This window comes from Condylostylus longicornis, unplaced genomic scaffold (genome assembly GCF_029603195.1).
Source record: "Condylostylus longicornis isolate FDR11 unplaced genomic scaffold, ASM2960319v2 ptg000013l, whole genome shotgun sequence".
In the NCBI taxonomy this organism is placed as follows: Eukaryota; Metazoa; Arthropoda; class Insecta; order Diptera; family Dolichopodidae; genus Condylostylus; species Condylostylus longicornis.
The window spans coordinates 13,588,058-13,613,947 of record NW_026577982.1 but is presented as its reverse complement, the minus strand read 5'-3'; the positions used below and the strand labels follow the sequence as shown (position 1 = coordinate 13,613,947).

The 25,890-nt window shown below is 23.2% G+C and overlaps 1 protein-coding gene across 6 annotated transcripts in view; it reads left to right on the top strand.

The window, feature by feature from the left end:
* The window catches only part of LOC129605300 (proton channel OtopLc), a 147,026-nt gene that overhangs the window by 97,403 nt on the left and 23,733 nt on the right, over positions 1-25,890 (top strand). The window contains exons 1-2 of one of the 6 annotated variants that reach the window (XM_055514973.1): positions 2,702-2,843; positions 18,511-19,417. The exons of the other annotated variants lie outside the window; for them this stretch is intronic. Of the exons in view, the coding sequence (XP_055370948.1) occupies positions 19,245-19,417 (173 nt within the window). The 5' untranslated portion in view covers positions 2,702-2,843; positions 18,511-19,244. Of the gene's footprint in view, positions 1-2,701; positions 2,844-18,510; positions 19,418-25,890 lie in introns of those variants that run through there. 6 annotated transcript variants of the gene reach the window in all.

Here is a 25,890-nt window from a genome sequence, read left to right as displayed (position 1 = left end):
AAGTAAATTTTATTTTGTGTACTGACAGGATTATTGTAGATTTTTAAATAAGATTTGGTTTTCTATTGTTAAGAAAGTGCAATTGCAACCCCATGTACTCTAACACTCAGCACATACAATTTTCGTACATAAATATTATATGTGTTATATTGATTGTATATTTTATATATGAATATAAAAATTTCTAAATATTATTTTGTTAATTTTATTGACCTTTAAAAAGTAACCCTCAATTTTATTTACAAAAAAAAAAAAAAAAAATTCTTTTATATTGCATTTAAGAAATTCTATGTATAACAAAAAAAAAACAAAAATTCTTTTAGGGTGAAAATGTTAATAAAAATTTCTTAATAAAGAAATACAAAATTTCCTTTCCTTTGTTGCAATTATACAGCATTGTACAAAATGCATCTTTAGGGGGAAATTTTCTTATCGAAAATTAAAGTATAAACACAGGCAGTTGTTCAAATATTTTATAAGAATTAATGTTTGATTATGTTTGAATATAGCGAATTACATTTAAGATTTTTTATATTGTCAATTTAACAGTTCTTTATACCCGTACGAACGTATGTTCGAAGGGTATACTAATTTTGCCTTACGGTTTGTAACGCTAAGAAATAACGGTGTTAGATATAGACTCGAGTGTATGTTTTTGATCAGCGTCAAATTCTGAGTTGATTTAGCTTTGTCTGTCCGTCCGTCCGTCCGTCCGAACGATAACTCAAAAACTAGTTGAGCTAAGTTCACCAAATTTTCACAAATGATTTATTGTAGTAAGTGCCAGAACCCTATTTAAATTGGACGTGATTGGGGTACCGGTTCGGGTAGCTGCCATACAACTTCAAAATTTATTTGGCTATATCTCAGAAACTATAAAAGTTATGGTATTGAAATTTCACACAAACGAATATATTAGTAGGGCCAATGTGTCTAATAAAAGTCGTTGAAATTTCTTGGCTGCTTCTGGTACCTGCCATACAACTTCAAGAGTTATTTGGCTATATTTTAGAAACTACAAAAGCTATGGTGTGAAGTTCACACAAGCGAGTATATTAGTAGGGCCAATGTGTTTGATAAAAGTCGGTGAAATTTCTTGGCTCCTTCTGGTAGATGTTGTACAACTTCAATAGTAGTTTGGCGCACATAGTATTTTGAAAAATACTATACTGAAATTTTGCATAAATTAATATGGTAATACGGCAACTTAAAGTCATAGTCCGCCCCATAGTTAGTTATGGCACATTAGTTATTCGCACATAGGATAACAAATTCGTACGGGTATCACAGAGTTGACAAGGTCAACTCTACTTTTTTTCTCGTTTTTGTTGAATATTATGAAAAATAATGCATAAAATATGCAATTGTTTATCCAAGAAATTTAGTTGAATTTTCATAATTTTGTTTTATTAGATGTGTTCCTATATACATGTATATATACATGTGTCTGCCAATTAAGTACACAATAGACCTTATAAACGTCTTGTTATTAAATTTTAGATAAATTATAGTTATTAATATTTCCTTCTTATTTCTTGATCTGGTCCGATTCTAACGAAGACATAAAAGAATAGCCAAGTCATTTTACAATAATTATTCTTATACAATAGGCTCAATAAGTGAATGCCGTATAACTGATAATTGTGTATGCATTCTATTATAAGTCATGCATAAACATTGCATTCTTCTTTTAAATTCATATATACGATTTTACAATTAAAATGTCTGAAATTTTTATGTTACTAAATCATATAGTAGAAAAATATTCCCTACAGAGATTCCCTATATAATATTGTATATGTTGGTGATATCCCGTGCCCATATACCAATATAAAATCCAATTTAATACTTTTCTTTTAATTTAACAATCAAATCTCAATTATATAGTATCCTTTTGCTTTGTTTTCTGCTCATCTCTCAATTTCTTATAAAAATTACAATATTTATAATAAAAACCTTTTATAGACAACTTTTATATTAAATAAAGAAAAAAAAAAGTCCCAAAACAAAATAGTAAAATTTTATTTTAAAAATGAAAAAAACTAAAAATCCCACATTTACACAAAAATTATACTCGTACTACGCACAATTCAAACATATTTTATAATAAAATTTTACTCACAAAATATTGTGAGCAAAGGATATATTATATATCCTTTTATATTATTAGATGTATGTTATAATTTGTAAAAATTTCCCTTATATAAAAATTTTTGCTTAAATTTCTCTATCATAATTCCTTAATATCCTTCCAATAATATAACAAAAAAAAAAATAATAATGCAAAATGCAATTTTGGAAATCAAATGGAAAAACGAGAATCAAAATATAATTTTGTATTTGCTCTACAAACCAAGAGAAATATGGAAAAAAGAGTATTAATCAGAGAAGAGAGAATTTCCCTTATAATATAGAACATTCATTTTATATATTTACATTGTATGCAAACATGTATAACTATTATATGTATAACAGCACAGCATCGTTTTTATATAAAAACTGATACTTAAAAAATCCTTAAAAAAAAATATTTGAGATTTTATATTCTCTGTTGCTGTTATTGTTGTTATTGTTACAAAATTGTTGTTTTTCCTGTGTATAATAAAAATCTTTTTTGTTTTGTTCTTTGCTATTTTTCTTGTTATAACATTCTTTGTATAAGTTGTATGGGGTAAAAGATTTCATCTTTTAGAGATTTTTCAGTAGTAGCTGGTTAGGATATCGAATCTGAAGGAATCGAAAAGATAAGAAAAAAGTTTTTTTGCAGTATATTTTTTGTGAAAAAAAAAATTTAGAAAAAGAAAAGGATATTTTTTTTTTTTATTTTTTTTTTCTGCCAAATGGTAATAATAGAAAAGTGAAAAGAAAAGATTTTACGTTTTTTTTTTTTGGAATATTTTTCAAGTGAAAATTTTACAAATTAATAATTTAAAAAATTCTAAAATATTTTATTAAAAAAAAATTTTACGAGAATGAAATGAAATAAAATTATACACAATTTTTAATGTAGTGAAAATATTTTTGATTACAATTTCAGATAAAAATTTTTATATATGAAATATATACTATTATACACCTATATATATATGAGATTTAACATTACAATATACAAAGAAATACTAGTTTAAAATATAACAAAATTTGAAAGTAAAGAAAGCAGAACGGAATACACATAAAATATAATTTTATTTATTTTTTTTTAATTTTAATGTTAATTTTAAAACAGTGGCATGTAAACCAACATTACCACCGTAATTTTTCGCAGTGAACGTAAAACCCATAATTTACACTTTACACAAATATTTTTATAATTATTTTTTAAGTAAATTAAATTATTTTTTTGTATTAAATTAAAATATAATTTTTTTTTTCTACAACAATATTTAATATTAAAAAATTTTCTAATATATTGAAAAAAGAAAAAAAGAAATGAAAATAAAAAAATATACACTTTAAAATGTCTACACTAATATTACATTGTTCAGGAGTAGAAATAAAGAAATAATGGGAAAAAAGGCAGAAAATTATAAAATATATACATATACATAAAATACGAGTATATGTACATTTATATATACATAATAATATATAAATATAAAATTTTTTATCACAAAAGAAATTCAACAAAATCTTATTTTTTTTTTTTCAATATTTGCAATAAAAACGAGCAAAGCAAAAAAATAAAATTAATAAAAAACAACAGCAGCACTGTATATACTCACAATATTTTCTTTGTTACAAACTACGATTATACTATAAGAATAATAATTATTCTTATATATGTATATATACATACGTATATCTAAAACGCAATGTTATAATTAATATTTAGCTTTCCAATTCTAGATAACAAGCAGAAAAATTAAATAGTCCTTTACATACATAAATATAGACAAAATAGCAAACAAGAAAAAAAAATATAATTTAACTATTAATATAACAGTTATTTAATTAATTAACGGTATTGAAAAATTATCAAATCATACAGAGTTTTTTTTTTTATAAAGAAAAAATAAAAGCTTTCATTTTCTCCCGCATATCACATTCAAAATTATTTCTCTTTTTCTCATTTTTATCTTGAAAAAAACAAAAAAAAAATATTTCTTTTGATAAGTTTTCTTCTCTCATTTTTATACTCTCATACCCATAATATGCTCCAGACCTTAAATACTCCCGCATAATAGATTAAAAAATATTTATTTTTTTCAAATAAATTATATTAAACAATAAAATATAATTTTTAATAATATTTTTTAAAAATAAACATAATTTTCATAGTTTGAATTTTTTGAAATTAAGAATTTTGTATATTTAATATAATTGGTTCATATATCTACAAGAATTACAACAACATACAAAGCTAATAGTATTAAATTTCCGTTTAAAATAATTTTGCTTAATTAGTAACTTGCAACTATTTCCAAAAGAAATTTTAACAATTAAATCACATAAAATTTTTAGGAATTTTTTCTAATTTCTCCACTATTTTCCCAAATATATAGATAATTAGAACTGAATTTTTTAATAATGAATTTAACAAAATTTATTTTAATTACAATTACATTAAACCTATTTCAAAATCTGATAAACCTGTTTAAGAACAAAGTGTGTAGAACATATTGAATGTTCTAAAGATAAGAATCGAATATTGTTTTCAAATAACTTATATTGAGAGTTTGAATAAGTTTCTTTCTTCTAGTTGAAATAAAATTGACTTTAAAATTTTATTAGTATACTTTTATTTACTGATTCTGTACTCTAGCTATAGTCACCATTTTTCTACAATAATATAGTCAAATGAATAGTAAAACTATAGCTTAAAAAAATCGAGTCTCATAGTGCATATCGTATGGTTAAGTTTTTAAAATTTTAATACGTATTAAATAATAGCACAAATAATATTAACAAAATTTTAATTGTTATACTTAAATACTTCATATACAAGTGGAAGAATATGCAATCTAAACTGTATAACAGTTATAATTTATACATTATCGTATCAGTTATTGTTATTATACAATAGAATTATATTGAACAATGATTAAAAAATCTTTTTCTCAAAATTCGAAGAATATTTTTCCGTACAATAATAAACGTATTGGTTAATTTGAAACCTAAGACTGTGCTTCGATAATGCTTCAGTTGAAATTTCCCTTTCATTCTACAATATTAAATTTTAGATTTCTTTCCGTTTTCTGATAATGTTCATATCTTAAACTGCTTAGTCAATAAACTTTATATAATCTGAAATTTTCCAAACAAAAATCTAAATTACGAATTATAGTGTCATATACTAATACGATATTTTAGTAATATAACAGAATTATGATACTAAATTCGTGTAATAAATATAGAGGCACTCATAGCTTTCATAGATTTTGTTTTAACTCTAATAATTTAGTAATGATTCTGATAAATCTGGGAAAATTAAAAATTCTATAAATTTTAAAAATAATTGAAAAAAATATTCACTGTTATATTGAATTTGCGTTTAGTTTTATATTGTCACTCTCATAATTATTACAGTTATTATTATTATACAGAACATTATTGTATTGTTACCTTATTGTTTGCGATATTTACTCGATTATAACTGAAAAAATGTAAAAATCCTAGAGAAGAAATCAAAATAAAGGAAAAATTTTGATTGATTTTCTGTTTGTTTGTTTGTTTGTTTGTATAAATAAAACAGGTTTACATTTTATATTTTGTAGGTATATAATCTTCTAAATATTATAAATCTTTTATAATATCAAGGAAAGCAAAACAAAAATAAGAAAAAAAAATGTTTTAATATTTTGCTTGTCGTTTATTTTGATGCAATCAACATGATGACCTCCTTTTTTCTTTCTTTATTCCAATATAACAGTTTTGTGTTTTTAAAAGAATAATGATCTTTAAGGATCAAAATACATGCATATCCTATTTTTAAAATAATTTATGGTTGTATTTGTAATTTATTTTTTTTTCACCTATTAAGGTGTATAACATAAATCTAAAATTTTGTACTATACTTTTAACATAAAATTTTTTCCATTTTATAGTCGTTTGGTTGTGCGTATTTTGCACCCATACCTTCTCATATGTAATTTATGTATATATACAAGGAGATATTGTTTGTATATGAATGTATATGTGATAAAGTAAAATATTTAATTAAAGGATATAACTTAAATAAAATAAAAAAGCAAAGAAATCAGAAAAGAAAAAATCAAAACACTTTGTTCTTTGTGAACAGAGGGTTTTTGTTTTTTTTTTTTGAATTTTTAAAAGGTGCATTTAGGGTGCTTTTTATATACTGCGTCGATTTAATAATGATAGATGTTTTTGTTATACTGATGATTTATATATATATATGTATATGTACATAACAATAATAAAAAACAAAAAAATACATTTAATTTAGAAATTCCTTTGTAAATACTGAGAATTTTATAAAGGCACAAATATTTTTTATATTAAATATCATTTTTAAAAATATGGCAATTTATTAAAATAAAAATTAAAACAAAAAATCATATCGTACCCCTGCGAAAGAGTGTTTTAATTCAAAAAAATAATTTTCGAAAAATGCAGATAAATTAAGATTTTTTTTAAGAAATTCTTAGGATTTGTATGTAAAATTTTGCTAAGCCGAGCCGAACAAACTGTGAACTCCTTTTAAGATTTTGATAAACTTAGAATTACTATTACAAATTAACAACTATGTTTAAGCTCATATATTTGTTACATAGTTTTGTTTTAGACCAGATATTTGTTGATAACAATCCCAAATCCTTACTTAAGAAAAACTATGTACAAATATGGTTTTCTAAGATTTTAAAAATTTTGGGTGAGAATTTTTAAAGAATTCGTTCCTTTATATAAAACAAAAAAAAAATCCTCTACTGTTCTGACAAAAAAATTAGCTCTAAGAAAGCAGGCAATTTTATCTTTAATTTGTACACTTTTTCACTTCGTTAATTCAGGTTGTTTCCCATTAATGGAGTATAAAGTATAATTTGCAGAGTACCTAAAATATAATTGTATGCTATTTTGAAATAGTTCATCGATGTATTTAAGCACTAGAACAGTTACTGGAATATTTGAGAGTTTGTCAGGATAATGTATGATCCACTGAAAGGATTTTTCTGAAGGAAGCCAGTTTCCATTGTTTGAATAACATTTCTGCACTTGAATTTATTTCAAAAATTTTGAAATAAATTCAAATATCACTGCTCATATATAATAATTTTATATAATTAATCCTTGTAATCCTTGATTTTGTTTGTTTTTTCTAAATAATTTATTATCAGAACATTAAAATCATTTCTAAGACAACAACCTCAATGTTTTTTTTCCCATTGTTTACTCATGATTTATCTTATCAAAATTAGAACATCTAGTCTAAAACGAAAAAAAAAAAAAAATTATCAATTTATTAAATTATATGAGAAAAATTATTACTAAAGTATCTCGTTAAAAATATAGGCAAAAGATTATTATAATCTTATGAGTTTTAGCATTGCTCCAAATTTATGCACTCAAATTCATGAACATTTTGCTTATATCACTTATATATATGTAGTAGTATTATGTATATTTTGCCACATTATAAAAAATATGCATTATTTAAAATTATTAAAAATATTCAAATAATATCCTTGAATATATTATTGTGTGTGTATTATATGCGTTCCTCTTAAAAATAATAATAATAGTAATAATAAAGAAATTTTTTTAAGATAAAAAATATCAGTTGATTTTCTGTGATAACATGAATAAAATTATTATTATTGAATATTTAATTAAAATAAATAAATAATTATGTTTTATGCTTGTTTAGAGTACTATGACAAAATTTTATTTTTTGTGTTTTTATAAACTTTTACTATAAAAATATTTTGAATTATATTGGAATTATCCTTGAATATTATAATCTCTTATAATTCATTATTATTATATGAATTCTGTTGTTTTCTGTTTGCATATCTGAAGCTCAAGGTCATATTTAATATAAAGCTAATGGAAAAGTTATAATATGTGCTCTATCAAGAAAAAAAAAATCCTTGTATAATAAAATATTAAAACAAAATCCGTTTTGTTTTTTTCCCTCTTTTGATTTTCCTTGTTTTGTTATGCTGAAGGACTTCTATGTGTTTAACAACATAGACTTTTAAATACATAGAAGAAAAATGGATGGAAATTTCAAATTTTTTTTTTCTGTTTTTTAATGAAATTTCTTTTGGTACAAAATTTTATTTTTTTTGAAAAAAAGAGGAAACAAAGTTTTTAAATTGAAATACGGAAATTCATACACTTTATATGCGTCTGAAATGCTTCCTTAAGTAAAATGGAAATAATAAAAAAAAAACGAATCAGATTTTACTAAATTTTTATCCGTTTTGTAGTTTTCTCTCCTTGTTTTCTAAGGATTATTAAATTTAAACATGAAAGTTTTTATGTAGGTAAAATTTTTATTATATTTGCAAACCAAAAGTATATTCTGTGGTCATAAGGCAAAACCATGAATTTCAATAATTTTTGAATTTTCTAATCATTTGTTTATGAATTTTTTGTATTTAAATCAAAAATAATAGCAAAATTTGGTTAGAACCACGCCATAGGCGTACAGAATTGCAATTTATCACGAATTTTTTTTATTTAATTAATTTATTAGCTTTTATTTATCCCATATATTCGCATCAATACTATTTCTTTGTTGAAATTCTACTAAACAAATTGTTTTTATATAAGAGTATTGTGCAAAATGAAGGCGCAATTCTATGTAAGCATAAAATTCCTGAGCTATGACTCAATTTTTTGTTTCAATTACCGAATTTCAATAAAAAATTTTCAATTAGTGAGCAATTAGCATTAAAGTTTTTTAATTTAACATCAATGAAAATTTTAAAATATATCAAAAATTTATTATGAAAACCTTTGTAAATTTTCCGCCCTTATCATATTCTTATTAAATGAAAACATTTTTATTTATCCAACAAGGCTATAAATATGTTACACCATTTCTCTTTAGGCTATTTATTTTTTTATTTTAATAAGCCCTTTGGATATTAGCCCCTATATAATTTTTTTATTAATAAAAAAATAAAATTCAACAAACTTTTTTTTTATCATTCAAAAAGAATCTAAGGATTAAATTTAATTTCATTTTAAAATAATGTCACAAAAAAAACACAAAAAAATAAAAAATTTTTCAAAAAAAAAAAATTTAAATTATGCAATAATTTTTCTCATATTCTATTTTTCCTATATTTTTATCCTAGCTTTTAACATGATAAAACGATCCTTAAAAAAAAAACAAATTCAACCCATTTACATTTTTAATCATCGTCGTCAACAAACGCGGGCATTTTATTTTTTTTTTTAATTTTTATTATTTTTTTGACGAAAACTAGTACAAATGGAGTTTTTTTTTTTTTGTATTAGAAATGAAAAATTATTCTTCCATTAAAATAAATTTTATGCTTAAGGATATTTTTATTATGTGTTTAAATGAATGTTAAAAAAAAAAATTAAATATTTATTGTCATACCGCTCCAAAAATTTCGATAAATTAGAAAATTTAAAAAAAAACGAGTTTTAGTTTTGAATTCCCACTCTAGTTGTGGTTTAGAAAAACAAATTTAGGCACACAGTTTGAGATTTTTTCCGATTATAGGTAAAATGTTTCGTTTTTATAAATATTTTGAATGGTTAAAAAGGACAATTAAAATTTTAAATAGAAATTAAATTTTAATGGCTTGATAAATTTCGAGATTTGTGTGACAATTTATTAAAATTATTTTCAGTAGTAACAAATACCTTTTCGAGATTTTATTGTTGTTTATTAATATGTAACAATTCTGTTTGATATTGTGAATTTATTCAACTCTCACATTTTTTTTCCTTTGAATCAAATGCGAGTTGGCATTATCGAAAACAATTTTAAACACCGCTATCTCCAAATTGTGAAAAGATCTTAATGTATTATTTAATAGCAGTCAATCCCAAGTGACTTTTTTCTTAATTGCTAAGAAAAATCAAGGCTCTGGCAGATATTCAATATTTAGCTGTAGAACTGTTTGATTGCTCTTTTGTATTCCATTGGTTTATATTCAAGCGTGTTCACATGCAACTGTATGATTGCAAGCAACTAAACAATCAAACAGTGACTAATTTTCTCTACAAACTGATTGTATTTTAGTTATTTCAAGTAGTTTAGTCGATTAAGTGAGCGCGTAATTAATTTTTGAATTGAAACTCTGATTGCAAAACTAAAAATTGCATAGAATCCTAATTGACAATGAAATTTGTCTGAAATATTATAGTTGCTTTTATGCAAAATATAATATAATAAAAATTTATGGTATAATGGTTTCACTTTTAAATTACACAAGCAATATAAATTTCGCACTGAAATCTATTCCAAACCAAAGTTGGAAGTAATATTCAAGGTTACCGCACAAGATTCAAACTTATTTTGTTAATTTTATAATTTTCAATTGATTTAAAAATATTTTACTTAAAACTTGAATTATACTCCGCCGAAATTTTATTAGTATGTAACATACTTAGTTTCGAAATTTTTGATAAAATTTAATTTACACGAAGCTCATATTTTCAGAAATTCTAAACAGAAATTACAATGAAAACAAATGAATCCTAAAATTTTAAAGAAATCATGAAATAAAAATATTAATTTTAAAAAAATTTTATTAAATAGTTGCAAATTTAAAAAAAATATAAAATATTAAAAATCGACTCAGTGTGTGAGTGCCATTTTTATTTTTATTGAAGAACAATTCATTCAAAAATAATTGATTCATATTGTAAAAGTTTTCAATTATATTTTGTTCGTTGCAACAATACGTCCGTCATTCGTTGTACAGCAAATTGTTTTATCATTATATTTTTTAAAATATACTATTGAAATACAATATTAATATGTAAGAAATTCTATACATACACACAAATATATTATAAATGCAACAATTATAACAAAAAAATAATAATAATATGTAATTGTTGATTTCAAATTCAAAATATTCAACAATTGCATAGACAACATAAGAATCGTATATGAAAAAGCAAAAATCGTATGTAAAAAAAAATTAAAAACAAAATAGTTTTAAACGGAAATGAACTTTTTCTATACTCATATACTCAAGACACGTAAATATGATTACAAAAACAAAAGCTATTGTGTAGGTACGTACTAAAACAAAAAATAATCATAATCGCACTAAATCACAAATTAAAATTCAATTTCTTTTAAAGAAAATTTTCTATTTTATACCATTAGAAAAAAAAAATTGTAAAAATAAAAACTATAAAATAATGAAAAAAATTAAATATATTCCTTTAATATAAATGTTGTATGTAAAACTTTAGGTCAGTAGGTCGCCCGGGCATACAACACTATTTTAATAAAAACAAACAAAACAAAAAATCAAAACAACACTATTAAAAACTACTATTTTAGAGAGAAACAAAACTATTAATATATGAAAAGAAAAATAATAAAAATTACAAAAATATTTTCTACTTGCATAAAAAATACCGTTATACATACTGGAAAATAACCATACAAATCAAAAAATACTCCTTAAACGATGTATAACTGTTATTTGTGTCAATATATTCCAAGTAGGTTTCTTTTTTTTTTTTTTTTTTGATTTCATTTCGTATATTGTAACCCATACTAAGTTGATTTAAATATTATTTTTCATTCTCAATTCCAATATACTATTTAGCTCTAGCCGAAATGTAATGAAAAAACCGAAATCGAAAATCAAGAATTATAATAAAAAGAAAGAATTCAGATTTTCGTCTATAGGCACTCATATGAACAATTACACATATACAAACATTAATTCCAATACATGTAAAAAATTATTACAATCTTTATATTTATTATTATTTTTATTATTATTTTGAGATATCCTATACATAAATAGTAGATCCTTGAGGGTAAGGTAGAAAAAAAAAAGCTCAATTTCAATATTTGAAAAATTTTTATTTCTCTTTCCCTATATGCGAGTCTGTAAGTTATTTCCACCCTAAATACTCATATACAAACACAAATATATTTTAACACATACTCATATACGTTAAAATATTTACATTTTACAAATACAACTTTAAAATTTTTTATTTAAAATAAAAAATTTTTTTCCTTCATTAAAATAATGTAAATGGATGGTTGATGGTACATTTATAGATATAGAGTAGATGAGAATAATATTTTATTCTCATTATAAGAGTGAGATAGAATATTTTTCTCTATATTTTATAAAATATTTTATATGTATATTATTCTATACTATATTTGCAATAATAATGTTGGTATAACATTTTGAATTAAAAAGAGATGAGATAGATGGACCCCACCCCAATGAATACAGAATTTTTTTGACTAAAAAAAAAGACAAAACCATAATGATAATTTTTTTCTTTTGCAAATATTGTATTTTAGAGTAGAAGATGAAAGGGACAAAAAAAAATTATAAATAAATTTTCATCCTCTTCAAAAAATTTTTTTTTTTTCTAAATTTATTTACATCGTTGTGTTTGTAAAGAAATTCTTATATTCTGTTGTATAAATAACAATTATATATATAAGTAAATAATATATACAAATCATAATATATAAAATCTAAAATTATACAATAAAATTCAAATACATTCAAATTAATTTCATTTTTTTTTCTTTGTGCGCTGTTATCACAAAAAATGAAGGAAAAAAATTATTTACCTCACAACAAACCAATGTTAATGTTAAACAATTAATATTTAGATAAGTTTACATACAGACATTTAAACATACATACATACATAGCTAAATATCGTTTTAGAGAATTGATAAAATTTTAGATTGGCTCCACTTATTGTAATATAACAAAATATAATACGCTCGTATATATGAGAATTTTTCATTAGAGAGAAATTTTAGGCAGAAATAAAAATGGTTATACGTAAATATCCTTATCTGTATCCCTAAATATTATGTATGTATATGAGTTTGTATATGAGTAAAATGTGAATTTTTTTTTTTTTAAAATCCGAATATAAATAGTAATATGAACAGTCCATTTCTGTTTTTTTTTTTTTGTAGGATCAATTTATCTTAATTTGAAGGATGAGTTTTTGTATAGAGGTTATTGACTTTGAATATTAGGGAAAAAAAAATAATAATAATAATAATAGAAGAATAGTAATATTTGAGATATGAAAATTTTTATTACAGATTGCATAAGGCGTAAAATAGAACAATGAAAATTTGGGATATTTTTAATTCCACTCTAGAGCTAGCTAGAAAATTTTCGAAGATTTTTAATTTATTTTATTCAATATAGTAAATTCGTGAAAATTTTGTATTTATATTTTTCTTCTATAGAGTTATTTTTGAAAATTTCATTTAAAAATTTCAATAAAAATTAAAATTTTTATTATATAAATGCAGTTTTTAATGAAAACTGTTCTACAAATTTAATTCAGTATTAATGAATTTAGTTTCACAAGTGTGTTGCAAAATGTATGCCAAATTTAAATTAATTCTACACAATTAATATGCATACTTTATAGTTAGAAAATTTTAAATTTAAGAATAATTTTCATACTTAGACAATTTTTGTATTAAAATCTTCTAAAATATTATGAAATTTGGACAGAAATTTTAGAAAAATTTTTGTGTCCTTCAATTATGTTGCAGTTTATTAAAATTTTCAAATTACCAAAATCAGCATAGAAAAATTTTTAAAATAAATTTTCCAATTTAAATCGAAATTTTCATTTTTTTTATTAAAACAATTAAATTTTTTATTTCTATAATATTTATTTTTTATTTTACAACAATTTAAATCTCACCATTCCTCTATTATACTCTTTTATTAATTCGTGTAATTAAATTTTATCACATTATAAATTTTGCGTTTTTTTCTATAGAGAAATCATAGAAGAGAAGAAAGAAAGAGAGCAAACATAGCAAACCTATTAAAAAATTGAAATTATTTTTTATTACATTTTAATTTTTTCCTATTTTGTGGTTTTCTATTTTTTTATTGTTTTTCTTATTTTTATATCCTACATTTTTTGTTTTTAGGAAGATCTAATCGAATATAATCAACGCATATATACAAACATTCATGAACAAAATGATTTTTATTCAAAAACACAATTTTCTAGTTTAAAATTTTTACCACATCATAGTAAAATGAGCATTGAGGTGAGAAATCACTTGATTTGATCAATGAAAATTTTTTTTTTTTGTTTTATTGATTATGAGTTGAAATTTTTCTGTTTTTGCTATTCTCTTATATATTTTGAATAAATTTTGTAATAAAAAAAAAAATTTATTCATAAAAAAATTATTTTTAAAGAGATGAAAATTAATTTATATGAAAATTTGAGCATAAAATGAAAACAATTTTCAAATTTTATTCATAATAAATATTTACACAAAAAAGGATCTATAAGTATACATATATAAATACTTATGTGTGTTTGTATATAATATTCCTAAATAGTCACAAAAATTAAAATACTTAATTTGCAGGTTAATATTATGAATTGGTTTCTTTATTGAGAATTTTTTAAGGATTTGTTTTTTTTTAAATTTGCATAAAATGTAAAAAATTTTTGTTTTTGGCCTTTTCAACGAAAAAATATTAAGAAAATATGAAAACAGAGAGCTGTTCTTCTTCAACCCCTAACTATTGTACACTATGGAATTGTGAGAACATATACACACAACCATATAACAATAATAACTTGTTAGTTTGTGTTTTTTATATTTGTTTTTTTTTTTGTGCGAATTTATGATGAGTGAAAAATAAAAAGCGAGAAATTTAAAATTAATGAGTTTTTTGGTTTATGTTTTAATGTCCATAAATTATTTTTTTTTTTATTATTTTAGTTTTTTTTTTTACCCAATTTTTCTATTTTTCTTATTATTTTTCAAAATAATAATAATATTTTTTATTATTCCTATTAATACCACTAAAAAGACAGAAACGAAAAATTGTGTCTCTTTAATGCTAATATATATATATATACACGACACATATATTATACATACATACATATTCGTATGAACATACATACTCCATATGTACATAATGTGTACTATATATTTATGTTTATATTTTATTGTGAATATGTGACTATACATAATATAAGCCAGAATACACAATCGAACAAAATAAAATATTATGTGGGAAAATATGTAAGATAACTGAATTTGTGTTAGTAGGGGAATAAAATATAAAACAGACACGTACCTATACATATTAATTATGTATAATGTTTATGTACAATTTTTTTTTTTTTTTTTTTTGTAAATTATTATGTATGCAGCTATGTATCTAAAAACAAAATTTAAATAAATATACTGAAAAAAATATTCTATGAAAAATTGATTTAAAATTAAAAAATTTTGAATTTTTTCGATACTGAGTCTGATTTCGGCAAATGTAATTTGTTATAAGAGTAAAACTCATATCCCCCACAATGAAAATCAACAATTAAAATTCGCTTGTTTTCGACAGAGGCTGCTTCGAGTGTTTCAGGAATTTTTCAAATTAATCTAGACAGTTTAATCTAGACTCTACTTAAGCAGAGATTTCTTGGGTCTTACTTCTTCGGGCAAGCTACGGAATTAGCGAATGTAAGCGCTAGGAATTTGAACCGATTGTTGAGGAGCTCGGGCTGGTTCAGATGTGGAGGGGAAAGGGAGAGATCCGGCGGTAGCACAACGGGCCTAGTTGGCCTATGTGTATCCTTCGGGGAGCCGCAACATCCAAACCCAATCTAGGCAGTATTTGTAATTTTTGTTATGTTATAATACCAACTGAAAGAATAAAATAACCTTTGATAGTGCATTAGAAACGTCCGAAATTTCAATAACAGTAATGTGAATAAGAACTAAGAGTAGCATTTGAATGTTTGATTTGAATAATTTTCAATCGTCATAAAGCTTCAAGTATTATTAAGTGAGATTTATTAATTTACAGTTTATAAATAATAAGTAGCTATACATATATGTACTGATACATGGTCTACATATTATATTGTCACTAACACGATAATTAATTATAAAAGTTTTGAATTTTAACTTCTTATATACAGAAACATCAAACTGTTTCTAGCTATTGGAATCTAAATTAAAGAAAAACTAAATTTTAAAAAATATGTATTCAAAGTCTTTAATGATCAATCGCGTTTATCATCAATACTATTATAAAATTCACATTGATAAATTTTTTTTTAAAACTTTCTCTAACGTGATTCCAATTGAAACTGTGAACAAAGAAAAGCATTCATATTTCAAAACTTTACAGAAATAACAAATGTTTCAATGATTTTCTATTAGACTTTCAATAAATTCGATATTCTTGCTCAATATTTTAAGCAGCTTGAAGTATATAAAACGAATTTATATTAAACTTAACTTTATTTTGAAATTTTTATTTCCAATTAGTGATTAATCAATATTTTATATTTTTGTAGAAGCGTAACAGTCGCTGACCTCATCTCAACTATTATAAAAAAATAGCTAGTATACGTTAAATTAATTGAAAGATCATAAATAATTTTTTCACGAAATATTTATAGATATAGTTCTAATGATTATTTATTATGTCTCTTAATAAATAAATTTTTATATTCTATATTAATTAATAAAAATTAACATAACAAAGTCTTTATAGAATTTTTTTTATTTTCGCATTTTAATTATTAATATGGAATTTTTACAAATAGAAACATGGCATTTTACAAAATGGTTTCATGTGGGGAATATGAAAAATATGAACAAAATTTAATAAATTTCTTATGTGTTCGAAGAAGTTTGCTGTGTTTGAAGAAACTGACAAAACTAATATTTTGGAACTTTTTTAATTCTTTAAGAGATATCTAATGAATAACAATAATATCCATAATAAATAGGAAACAATTGTATTCAGAAGAGAGAATTTTTTCCAAAAAAAGTTTTGAACTTAAAATATCTCATAAGAAATTAGTTATTACTATAATAATTTTGTCAAATAGCTAGGTTACATTTTGTAATAATTTCAATAATTTGCTATTCATAAATTTTGTTGTATTTCTGCTTATGTGGGGTATTTAATCCTTATATCTTTATTTAACTTAATTTAGGAAACTAAACCACTCAAATTTTGATAATGAAAATTTTAATTTAATTCATTAAATGTTTGGACGCTTAAACAAAAAATTTGGACGCTTAACAATTGAATTTAAAACTTCAAAATGAATATTTTTTCTCAGTGTATCATTACTGCTAAGAAGATGGAAAAAGTATCTACTGCCGCTGCCATCCGTCTAAATTTTCTTTCTTCACAAAATATTCACACGAATTTATGTTTTTTTTTTTCTGTTTAGATATTCGACATTTTTTTTTTTACAAAATTTTAAAAAAACATTAAAAAAAACCAAAATGTTCTAAGTTTTTTTTTTATTTTAATCTCAAATATTTTTATTTTTTGTTTTTGTTTTTCGAATATGGCAAAAAGAGAAAAGATCCCTAGAGAAACATTTAGAATTGAATAAAAAAAAAATTTATTTTGAGTTTTTTTTTTTGTATATGGTACATAATTTTCCAGTCTTAAATTAGTAGGGGAACGCGGTGTTTTCAAAATAAAATTTCTTTGTTCGGGTGTATTGAAATTTCTTGAAAAAATACAATGAAAATAAAAATTAAAAAAAGTTGAAAAAATGAAAGTATTAAAGGATTTGTTCGAATACACCAAATAATAATAATAAAAATAAAAAAAAATTATAACTGTTTTTAGTTTTCGCGAATTTCTCTCTAAATTTTTATACGCTTATAATTTGTTCGAGTACCAAAAAAAAAAAAAAAATTCAAATAAAAAGAATAAAATCATTTTGTTGTTGTAACGTCCTTGGACTGAAATCAAATTGTAGAAAATTAATGTGTACACATAACCACATTTATGTATAGTATATAAGTATGTAAGTATATAATGTACTTATGTACGTTTTATGTTTGTAAAATCTATATACAGAAAATCATTGTAGAAAGAGATACAAGCGACATATTTCACGTATAGTGAAGGAAAGTGTGAGAGGAAAACAAAAAAAATATAGGGTAGAGAAGTAAAAAGAAAAAAAAAACATCTTTTGTTTCTTTTATGGACATTGTTGATACCGTTATGTTGTAACAAAGAAAAATGTTGAATTGTATGTTGCTATAAAATTTTCTCGTTGTTGTTTTTGTTGCAAAAAATCATTTGTTGCAAACATATTTTATTTTTTAATGCGAAAAAACAACATAAAAACAAAAACCATAAAACATAAAAGAAAAAAAAATTTTCACCTGAGAAAAAAAATTTTATTTCATCTCATTCGTTTTTTTTTCTTCTACAATATTGTTGTTGTTGTTGCTGTACCATTGTTTTCTGGTATCATTGCTCTGCCGCCCCCCTTTCTCCTCAATATTGAGTACATTGTTCTTTATCTCTCTCTTTTTGTTTTTACATCTTCTATATTTAGAAAACAACGAACGTGTACGAACCGATTTTTTATTTAATATAATTTCGTCCTTAATGAAATTTTAGTACCAAAAATAAAATAAAAAAAAAAGACAGGATAATTTATTTTTGAATAAGCAAAAAAAAAAAAACAACAAAGAGTAAGCAAATAAATTTAAAGTACATATAAAAATTTTGTTTAATAAATTGGAAAAGAAGAGAGAAAAAAATGTGATTAAAGTGCAAAAATAATTAACGGAACAAACGAACGAACAAACGAACGAACATATACGAAGTATAAAACAAGAAGAGAAAAAAAGAAATTTTAAAACAAAACAAAAAAAAAAGCAAAATTCTCTGAGTGCTCAAAAATAATATTTTTTTGCTCAATTTTCTTTTTTACATGTATTTTAAAATTAAATACTTAAAAACAAACATAAAAAAAAAACTAATTTTATAAAATTAATATTAAAAAATATTATTGTAATAATTTTAAATTAAAACGCCAAAGAAAAAAAAAATTTTTTCCAAAATAATTTTTTAATGTTTTAGTGCGTATAAATTTTTGTATTAAAGTGTGTGTGTTCAAAATTTTTAAATGAAAGTCTAATTAATTTTAAAATATCAAACCAAAAAAAAAATTAAAATTAAAAGAATTATTTGTATAACATTATAAGAGAAATAAAAAGAAAAAAATATAATTATATAAAATAAATAAATAAGTAGAAGAAAAAAGAAACAAAAAACAGCTACAACATGGGTGGTGGCGAAGTTAAAGTTGCCACTGTTGATGTTGAAGGTGGTGATAATACAGCTACATTACCAGTATCAAGAGCACATACTGGTAGTACTGATAGTGCTGCCGAAAAAAATAATGCAGCCAATAAAGAAATGGAATTAAAAAATGTTATGCCAAAACCATTACAAAGGTATAAAAATAATTGCTTGTTTTTTTAGTTAAAATTTCCGCAGAAAAAGTTTGATCAAAAAAAATTTAGATGCAATTTTAGAATTACACTATTTTCGAATTGTAGAGTTATAAAGCATGTTTCTATGTCATTTAAATTTTAATAATGAATAAAGAAAGCATTTTAATATTAGAAAAATCACAAAAAAATTTGAAAAATTTCAGAAAATTAATTTAGTTTGAGATCAAAAAACTTATTGGTTTAAAAAAAAACGAATAGCAACTTTTAAGAATTGAATGAAAAGAAAGAAAAATGTTTATTTCATGAGAAATTCTCTCAATTTTCGGATTTCGGATTTCGGATATCTACCGTGAAGGTTAATTAAATTAATAATCAAATAACAATAGCCTGCTGTTGGTAATTTCTCGCGGATCACCACAGTCGAATGGCCTGCCTTTCTCTTGCTCACACTCCGTTATATAGACATCAGATAGATTCCTCAAGAGTACAGGTAATCGTATTCTTGACGACGGTCCGCTTATCACGGGTTAGTGATAGAAAAACGGCACTGCACCTGCTGCACTGAACCCGTTAATCAGTCAATCACATTTATACCATTTGTAAACTATTTTTATCGTCCCTGAAATTGAAAAATAATTAGTACTTATAGTCATATTGGATATACCATATTATGTAATTGGTAAACATATATGTATTAAAAACAAATACTTTAACCCGTTGGAATTATCCAGATTCAACTGTTTATATACATTGTTCATCCAAATAATGTTAATCTTTATGTTATCTCGGATGGTTTTACAAATATATTTATGGTTTCTTAACAAAAAAAAAATCTTTATATTACACTTGTATTATACCTATAATAAAATAATAATAATATTACGTAAATTTAACAACATTATTTTATTTGTTAAAATTTATTGATTTCAAAAATTCAAGGTAAATAATATTATTTGGTAAACAAATTGTGGTTAAAGGCAACAACATGTAAAAAATTCTATACACATTCTAAATGCCAAAATAATAAAATTTCTTGACATTATTTTTATTATTCGAATAAAATTTGTTATAATATTGGATTTTCGTCATAAATTCGAGATTTAATATTGTTATATTATTTGAGAGAAAATTTGCCATAGAACATAAATGAGACTTTAAATTTATATATTTTTGCCCTTGATTTGACTTAAAGTGGAATTTTAGATGAAAATTGTGTACTTAGTAAGAAATATATTTTATTCAGTTACCAATGTTTTGGAACTTAACTACCAAATTAATAGAATTGAATTCTAACAAAAATGATCTCTAAAGAAAATTCATAGAAAAAAGGATGTTGGTGGAGCACAAGAGTTCTTTTTCACAATATTTTCAAAAATGAGCAAATGAATGCATTTGGAATATACTTTGAAAGAATTACCCTGAACACACTGAATTGTTGGAAAATTACTTAATGATTTGAAGCTTTATGAGGTGTGAGTTAAGCACCAAATTCCATACTTTCTCAATTATTGTAAATGTGCTCGTCATCGTGAATTATTCAACATGGTCACAACAATATTGTGCTGCTTAAAGTTGTTTTTATCGTTACATCTCTCATATTTCAGGATTTTTGTTTAAAGTTAATGCAACATTGTTATTGTTTCTTCAGTTGTAAAATGATTTACTTATGCACATTATACGTACGACAAGATTATACATTTATCTTACTGTTACACATAAAATTTTTTATTTATATGCATATATGAGAATTATTGTTTTTTTATTGTACTGTTTTTGGTTCATATATACTTGTATACATCTTTTAAGAGAAAGCTAAGTACTTAAAAATTTTCATATATGAATGTATTCCTTGTAAAAGACAACCGAAAAAAAAGTAGGGAAAATGATAAAATCCTAAGAGACTTTTTAAATTACATGAATGTTGACATAAATCGTTTCATTTAAACTTTAAGCAATATTATATAAAGAACCCCCTACCCACATTATCTGCTTACTTTTATATACAAATTTTCCTTGTTTTTCCATTGAAATCTCGCAACCCAGAAAAAGAAGAAGGAATTATGTTTTTTTTTCTCCGTATTCTCTTATATTTTTTTTTATTTTATTTTAGGTATGTTATGCTTATATACCTAAAATATTAAGGACTTTATCTTCGTATTTCATTTATTTCACCCTTGTTTCTTTTATCTCTTTTCTTATTCATTTATCGAATTTATTATTTAATTTTGCTTATGATTTTCGCAATAAATGAATTCATATTATATTACATATACGAAAATGAACCTTTAGTTTTAAAAATATAAGGTATATTTGTTATACTTGTATAATAATTACGTATATACATGTACGGGTATACCTTTATACCCTTAGAGAAAATGTACATACTCCCTTTTATAACCCTATCAGCAATACTGTAAATCCAATTTCAAATGAATATTTAGAGGCAAATATATATTTATTAATGTGTGCATATTATAGTACAAACAGAAGTAGAAATAAAGGAAAAAACTTAGAAAATATTTTTGCAATATGTCAATGCTAATTGTTACAAGGTGTTCCAAATTTCATTTGAAAATTTACAAAGCTTTCGAATTTTCCTACATATGTGGTCTCTCTTCGATATTATTAAGAACTACATTAAAACTACATGAAAGAGAGAATGATTAGAAATATAGCATGTTAGATTTTTTCATATAAAACTCTTATATTATTCAAAATTCAGTACGATAGACTCTGGCGAATAATGAAAGTGAACAAAATCAGTAGAATACGAGTATTGAACACTTAAAGTTCTATATGATTTTATGCTTAATCAGATTACTAAGTTTACCTTTTAAATCACACCACAGACTTTGAGTACAAATTAAAAAAACATCCTGTGTAATCCAGTTAATTTTCATCTTATTTTTTTTTTTGCTCCTTTGTTCAGCATTTCTATACTTTTTTTAACTAAGTTTCAATATAGAAATTTATTATGAATGCGGTTAGAAAAAAAAATCGTCTCTTTTTTTTTATACAAAACAAAATCTCCTTTTTCTCTGAACGATAACAATTCCTCTCCTGCTTCCACACCACACCACGTATATCTATGTACTTACTCTATAACTTTACCATATTTATATACGATTTGAATTTTCTGTTGCGCCGGAAAGTATACGTCAATTTTGTAAGTTTGCAAAACAATTTTTACCGTAAATACTATCTATATAAAAGTATGTGTATACGCAAAAACTTAAATATAATAGAAATACGCATTATTATACAAACATGCATACATACATTTATATACAATTTAAATATTTTATTTAGTATAAAAAAGAGTATAACGGAGATTTTAAAGTACCTACGTTTTGAGAAAATAAGTTTTTTGACTTCCTTTGGGAACGTTTGTGTGTGTGTTCTTTTGTGTTTGTACTAGTAGAAAGTTAGTATTTTTTTTAACTTCAGTTAAAGTTACAATTATTTTTACATATACTTATAGTACCTACTAATATCTACGTACACATGTACACATTAAAACTAGTTTTTGCTTTCAATAAAACGAAAAAAAGCGCTTTTTTCAGTTGGGATTTCAATTGTGAACGGTAGAAAAAAAAAAATTTTTTTGACATGCGTAGAATAAAAAAGTTTTTTTTTTTATTTTTTGCTGCTTGGCTTTCGTTTCGCACTAAAAACTCAATTTAACGGATGGAACCGAAACGAACAAAAAGAAAAAACGATTGTCTGTTTTTCTATACCTATACATGGAAGGAATCAAACCGTCAGAATGACTGTTGATGCTTTTCATCTCCTTTTTTGGTATGATAACTTTAGGGATTGGGTGTTATACTTTAAATATTATGTATATGTATAGACATATATACGTAATACATATATAGCAAGGATAATAATATTAACCAGCATTTGTATATGAAAACTACATCTGTAACTTGTCTGTGTACAATTTTATTATTAGTGGTATAGGTATATACCTACGTATAACATTTTTTTAAGGTATACAATATATAAAATGAACAGAGTGTATAACTTCTTCAACATTATGTATATAAGTATGTATATACCATAATATATAAGTTTAGTTTGATAATGACACTATGAAGTTTTACAACGTGAACAACAAGAATTTTTAAGGGAAAAAAGAAATAGCAAACAAAATAAAAATAAAGGATTTAACAGGATGGAAGAACGCAAAAACCCCATATATACATATTGTGTATATATATACATATTTGGAATAAACTGGGTTTAATCAGATTATTATTAGAGTGTATATATACAATGTTATAGAAGAGATTACGGCTTTATTATTAAATAAATACACTTATACAATATTATATATACGTATATAGATATACTACAATTTCATTATCAAACCCGTACGTTACGAGTGTATTTAAAACCGAAGGATTTCGAAGAAAATATATATACATGTATACAATATTGATAGCTTTAAATATTTAAAAAGGAATTTTATGCCCGTCTTTTTAAAATATTTTATGCTCCTTTAGTCCTTTCTCTGTTATTTTTATATTCTCATATATATGTAGGTACCTTTTTAGAGTCAATTTAAATTTTATGCTACCCATTTCTCTTTTTCTCTAAGTTTCCTGTTGTGTTGTCATTGTATATATTTTCTTCCATCTAAAGATTTCTTTTTTATTGAATTTTATATTGTTGTTTTTATCGAAATTATTAAGATTTTCTTCCCTATATTATAGCATATTAAAAAAACCAAAAGTATTCACATATAAATTCTTGTATGAGGTCTCGTTTTATTGGAAAATTAAAAATTTCGAATAGGAAATTTTTTCACATGAATTTTATTAAATGATTCTCATGTCCGATTATATTAAAATTTGATTTGTTTTTGATAATAGAATTCTTATTAAGTGTAAAATTAAATGCGATCTTTTCTTGTACTCAAATAAATTTTACTTCACTTTAATTTTTAAATTCTGAATTTATTGATTATGCTTCATTACCTTATGAAGATTATATATTGGAAATGTAGCACCCAGTTAAATTTGAAGTTACAAAAATATTAAATTTTGTTGAAATAGGATTGAATGTGTAAAATTTAGTGTAGATTGAAAATGGGTTTTCAAAATGAGACAACTAAAGTATCAAATACAGAATTTTGACAGAGAAGCGCTCACAAGTTTTATAATGGAATAGCATAGTTTTAGTAATTGAAAGCGATCAACTCAATTATAAATTGCCTACACGCGTACACGAGTATGTTGATCCATTCTTCTCAGCCCTATACAAATAATACTGCTATACCAGGCAAATATTGTAAAAATAAAATAATTATAGTAAATGTTAAATTACCGCTTTAATCTGGTTAATTTTGAGCCTCAGACTTAATTAATGATAGCATTTTCATTAGGTTTAAAGTAAAAAGCCTCTCACCGCTACAAGAATGATAGGTTCCTGTGTTGAGATTAGTCATAAATCATTTGTTCTTTTAAATAAAATTTAACAATTTGGAATAGATGCAAAATACCATTAGAAACGTTAGTTGTTAAAATTGGAAAAATTGAAATTGTAAAGCCCGAAAAACTGACGGCAAGATTAAACTTGCAGGCAGCTTCGTTGATTTCAAAAAATAATTCATCTTATTAGTTCCATTATTTGAAATTTATTTTATTTAGATGAATTCTAAAATTTGTTCAAAGAATACAGTCAAATATAATGAATTCCGTGGTCTTTTGATTAAAATTAAAGTAATAAAATAAATTTATTCTATAAAACTGAATTTCAGGTATAATGAACACATAATTCAACACAAGTTCACATTTTACACGAAAATAAACTCATTTTTAATGCATGTTTTTCGTGATAATCTAAATGTACAAAATTAGACATAATATTTCAATTAAAAAGTTTTGACCTCATTATGATTGTATGTATGTACATAAATATCGTGTTTATATACGCAAATTATCGTGTAATTACAGTGCAAACATTAAAATATGTAAAAAAAAAAGAAAAAACAAATCCTTGAAAATCCTCTTAAATAGTCATTTTTATAATATCAAAAACAAATTCAGACTTAACATGTAAAAATAAAATGTCTATATGAACAATCTAGATATATGCAACACTCTAAAGTATGTATATGCACATATTGACAAGACAACAACTTGTAAAAATTATTTTTGTCCTACTTTTTAAAAGCATCGTTTTTCTATATTATCGAAACTTTGAACTTATTTGCAATGAGAGAAAAAAGAACAAAACAAAACAAAAAGCAAAACTTTTATTTTGATCTAATCAAAGTTTTTATTTTTTTAATCTCTCTTCCTTCTCTCTCTTTCTCTGCTAGATTATCACAATAAATCTTACAATGCAAGTTATACAAATCAAAACTTTATTCGAACATAAAAATAAAATTGCATGACATAAAAATTATCGCAACAATAAAAATATAGCATGCAACAAAACAAAAATAAAATTTATGTAAAAGAGAG